At 37.7% G+C, this 5177-nt stretch overlaps 1 protein-coding gene across 1 annotated transcript; it reads right to left on the bottom strand.

Annotated features, from left to right (window-relative positions):
• Positions 1 to 1896: 1896 nt before the first annotated feature.
• On the bottom strand, positions 1897 to 2591 carry LOC110924351 (putative late blight resistance protein homolog R1A-10). The gene is made up of 2 exons (XM_022168368.1): positions 2579 to 2591; positions 1897 to 2501 (listed from the first exon to the last, which is right to left on the bottom strand). The coding sequence occupies exons 1-2, from the start codon at positions 2589 to 2591 to the stop codon at positions 1897 to 1899; spliced, it is 618 nt and encodes a 205-aa protein (XP_022024060.1).
• Positions 2592 to 5177: the final 2586 nt, after the last annotated feature.

The following is a 5177-nucleotide window of genomic DNA, read 5'->3' as shown; positions in this document are numbered from 1 at the left end:
AAGGTGATAAAATCCAATGACCCTTTTTCTTTTGGTTATCACGTAGACGATATGATTCGCGAAAACATCTTTTTTATCAAAGCCCCGCTCCACATACCCCCAGAGATCATGTGATCTTAATATGGTCTTGACATTGAACACTTCTCCCTTGAACCATGGAAGAAGAGTTTGAGTTGAGTTCGAAGACGAACCTAGATTTGCCATTCGCACAACCTCACAAACTCACAAAATTTATCGGGAACTTGAGAACCTAATAGCTCCGATACCACAATGTTGGATAATTCCTAACAAAGATACTAGAACCAGTTGAATTTTATTCTTAGTAAACTACTACTTATACTGCAGTGAAATGCAACAACTCGAACTTGGGCATAAATAAACAAACTAGAAACTCCTGAGTCCTAACAACCTGAATCATTTAAAATACTATAGACTATTAACAACCTTGACTGACTCGATAAACTCAGTCTTTATGCAAACAATATTGTTCAAACTAATAATTTAAGACTTTTGAATTAATAATCTCAACAAAAAATAATAGTAAACTCGATCACCAAATTACAACCACTAATATTGAACTCGTTTTAAAATTTTCGGTTTGATAGGATGATTTTTGGATCTGCCATCATTCCATCTACCCCTGCGTATATGGTGGTGTGCTGGTGGATGGTTAATTGGTAGTCCCAATGCCTGTAATTCGTGAGGTGTTAGAAGATTTATTGATATTCCTGTTCTGACTCTGATCTTACTTCCATATGTATCCATTTCTAATTTGTACCTTTGCCTGAGCAACTTTGTAAAACGGCTCACCGCTTGCAGCACAGTTGTTAGTTCGGTGCTCTCAACTCTGATCTTTAGGTCATAGTTTCCATCAACCTGCTGCTCTTCTTGTATTTTGTAAGCGGATGCGATAACCAATTCGCAGCAACCTTCAATTTGGATATCCTCTATAGTTTGGATGTACGTCATGTCTAGTGGAATCCTCTCAAGGGAAAAGCAACAGTACAACACTAATTGTTTGAGACATGGAAAGTTAATGCTAGAGGCTTCCCACTCTTGGATATCCAAACATGATAATTTCAAGAACTTGAGTTGTTGAAATGGTTCCTCACCAGCATCCCACTGGGGTCCCACGAAGGCATCTGTTAATAATTTTAGAACCTCAAGATTTGGTAAAGATTGAATATAGGACATGTGACTCCATGGAAGATGACATCCTTTTAATGTAAGCTTTGTCAGTGAAGCAGGAAACCTGATCATGCTTTTCTTTTTAAACCTCGGTATAACTTTGGACTTCATACCAGTTATCTTCAGTATCTCAAGGAAGGTGAGTGATTTCAAATCATATTTCCTGTCTCCGTAAACAACACGAAAGCTTCTTAACACCTGGAAAATAGTTCACCCAACTTGTAGGCTCATGTCCCAATACTACACTTGAAATGGTTTGCAAATTCTCAAATGGCATCTGAAGTGGAGGAAACACAATTGCCCGGCGACACTGCAAGTGCCTTAGATTCACCAAGTTTGATATGGTATTTGGGAGCACCAAAGGACCATCTGAAATCCAACCTTCAATGATGAGCGTTTGAAGGCTTCTAAGAATGCATATTGTGGATGGGAACTCTCCAAAATCATTTTGAATTGCAAGGTACCTTATGTTAACAAACAATGATATCTCCTCTGGAAAATAGTTCAGATGACATTCTCTAAGATCCAGCACCGTTAAGAGCCTCCAAGAACGGGAGCACTTCAGAACTATGTAACTTTCATAAAAGTACTATGTGGTAGGGCATATGAATAAGCGGCTTGTCTTATATGGCGCAATGATACGATTTCCCCATCTTAGTACTTCTATGTTAAACCTTTCTTTTGTTGCAATTTCCGAGCCGAGCTCCCTTAAAACATCATGGAAGAGAAAGTCTTGATGGCACGGTTGAACTTTCTATCATGAACAACTACAAGATTTCTGTCGACTAGTTCCATCAGGTAATCTTTTGCAGTTTCCTCTAGGCTTTGGTTTTCGAATTCTTGTATAAATCCTTCAGCAATCCATAACCAAATCAACCTTGCTACATGAAACCTATAGTCTTCTGGAAAGCCTCCTAGATAAAGAAAGCAGTTTCTCAAGTGAGAAGGTAGATGGTTCAAACTCAAAGCCAGCGTTTCCATGTGCCCTTTGAAGATTAATGAACTGCCACTCTGGGAAATTCTTTCCCATGCTTCTTTGATTACTGGTTCTTTTGCTAGAACTCCTGCTATGACAACCACAGCAAGTGGCAATCCACGACAGTTTCTTGCAATTTGCATTCCAGGTCCAGTTACCGAGTCTGGGAAATCGTGGCCATGGAACACCTTCTTTCGCAGCAACTCCCAGCTTTCTTCATCTGTCAAACATCTTAAATGATGGATGAAACCATATGGGTTTGCATGTAAAGCAACTTTTTTGTGGCGACTGGTGAGCAGAAGTCGACTTTCGTTATTGTTAGACGGATAATTATAAGCTAGATTATATCAATACTATTATTATTATGTTACTTAATTATTAGTTAGCCTAAGTTTTATATATGGCGGTTACTACCGCTGTAATACATGTATATATTCAGTCGTATGTTTACATTCACAATTATCAATTCATAAATATATGAACAAAATCTCTCGTTCTTCAAAAACCCTAATACAGAATTCTAACATAGTGGTATCAGAGCCACATCGATCCAATCCATGAAATCACAAATTCACTGAATATGAATCAGATGCAAGGAATACAAACACAGATTCCCAAATTCACTGGACAGAATTATTATCACTGGCGTATTCAAATCAAGGTATTATTCGAATCTCAAGAGTTATGGGGCGTTATTGAAGAAGGAATTCGGGAACTGGGAACAAATCCCACCAATGAAGCAACAGCAGCGTATAGAGATGCAGTCAAAAACGACAAGCGGGCTTTACATATATTATTTCAATCAGTGGGTGACACCATTTTTGAGAGAATAGCCCTGGCAAAATCTTCGAAGGAGGCATGGAGTATTTTACACAAATCCTATCAAGGAGAGAACCGGGTAAAATCAATTAAACTTCAATCTCTTCGTTGTGAATTTGATGCATTAAATATGAAGGAAGGAGAATCTGTTGAAGATTATTTCAATAGAATAATCTTAGTTGTTAACAAATTACGAATGAATGAAGAAACGGTTAGTGAACAACGGATAGTAGAGAAGATTCTACGAAGTTTGACTTGAAATTTTGAGTCAGTTGTGATTACTATCGAAGAAACCAAAGATCTGGAAAATGTTTCGACTGAAGAGTTGATGGGAATCCTTCAATCTCATGAATTGAGATTGAAGAGATACGATGATGTACCGATCGAACAAACAGGCATTTCAATTACAAAACTCAAATTATGATAGGAATAATCAGTCCAGAAATGATACAGGAGGAAAAGGAAAAAATAAATACAAGGGCCGAAACTGGAATGCAGTTAGATGTTATAATTGTCAGAGAATGGGTCACACGGCCAAGTTCTGTCAAAGAAGGCGAAAAGACTGATAATGTTTTAATACATAAAGACGAAGAAACCACAGATCAAGATGACACAATGTTCATGATCTTTAATATGGAAGAAACAGTCAAAGACGACTGTTGGTATTTAGATAGTGGTTGTAGCAACCACATGACCGGAAATAAGGATCTATTCGTTAAACTAGATGAATCTATAAAGAAGGAAGTCAGAACTGGAGATGACAAATGGCTAGAAGTACTTGGCTGTGGTGAAGTTTCGTTAAAGATTAAGGAACAAGTTCGGAAAATACCAAGTGTATTTTACGTTAAAGGTTTGAAACATAACCTACTAAGCATAGGACAACTGTTACAGAAGGGATATGCGGTACACTTCAAGAAGGATCGATGTATCATTAAGGACGCAAATGATGAGACTATTGGAAACATTAAAATGACAAGTAATAAAATGTTTCCTTTGCGTCCGAGTAGTGATGTGAATTTTGCAATGACTATGACCACCAAAGAGACAACTGCTCTATGGCATAAAAGGTACGGACACGTAAACGTAGACACTCTAGTTAGTATGGGAAACAAGGGGTCAGTACTTGGATTACCTAAGATCGTACGAGAGCGTATGTGAAGGGTGTGTCTCAGGAAAACAAGCAAGGAAAGCATTCTCGAAGAAGGTCACATGGCAAGCTACTAAACCTTTAGAATTGGTTCATTCTGATATATGCGGTCCTATGAGAACAGAATCCATAGGAGGATGTAAGTATTTCATTACGTTTATCGATGACTATTCAAGGAAAGATTGGGTGTTTTTTCTAAAGTTTAAGTCAGAAGCATTATATTTTTTTTAAAACATTCAAAGCACAAAATGAAAGACAATCTGGTCATCTAATCAAAACACTAAGAACCGATCGAGGAGGAGAATATTGTAGCAAGATATTTCATGACTATTTGAAAATGAACGGGATACGTCATCAACTAACAACTAACGAATAGTTTTACACCCCAACAGAATGGGGTAGCAGAAAGGAAAAATAGAACACTAATGGAACTGAGCAGAAGTATGATGAATGTCAAGCAACTACCAAACTGCTATTGGGCAGAAGCAATAGCTTGTGCTACCTATATTTTAAATCGAACCATTACCAAGACAAGACCAAATCAAACACCTTATGAAGCATGGAATGGTAGAAAACCCAACGTAGATCATCTCCAAGTGTTTGGCAGTTTAGCTTATGCTCATATTCCAAAACAACACCGAAGCAAGTTAAATGAAAAGACGGAAAAGACAATATTTGTTGGTTACAGTGAACAAAGCAAAGGATATAAACTGTATAATCCACATACCAACAAGATAGTCATAAGTCGAGATGTAGTGTTTGATGAAAGCAAACAATGGGTCATAAATTCAGAAACTTCGGAGGTTCCATTTATAATATCCGATACGGATGTAGTTCAGACTCAAGGAACTGAAGGAGCAGATATCACTCGAGGCGAGCAGACATCAGCAAGCTTACCTGATCAAAATGAACAGGTGTTACAAAGAACTGAAAATGAGGATCAGTCTCCAGGAGCAAATCGTGAACAGCAAAATGAAAGCGAAAATAGAAATATAACTGCATCTGCACATCCACAAGAAAGTAATTCATCTTCGTCCGATTCAGAGA

Source organism: Helianthus annuus, chromosome 17 (genome assembly GCF_002127325.2).
Source record: "Helianthus annuus cultivar XRQ/B chromosome 17, HanXRQr2.0-SUNRISE, whole genome shotgun sequence".
Taxonomy (NCBI): domain Eukaryota; kingdom Viridiplantae; phylum Streptophyta; class Magnoliopsida; order Asterales; family Asteraceae; genus Helianthus; species Helianthus annuus.
Note: the sequence above shows the minus strand (reverse complement) of the source record. Positions and strands in the feature narration are given on the sequence as shown.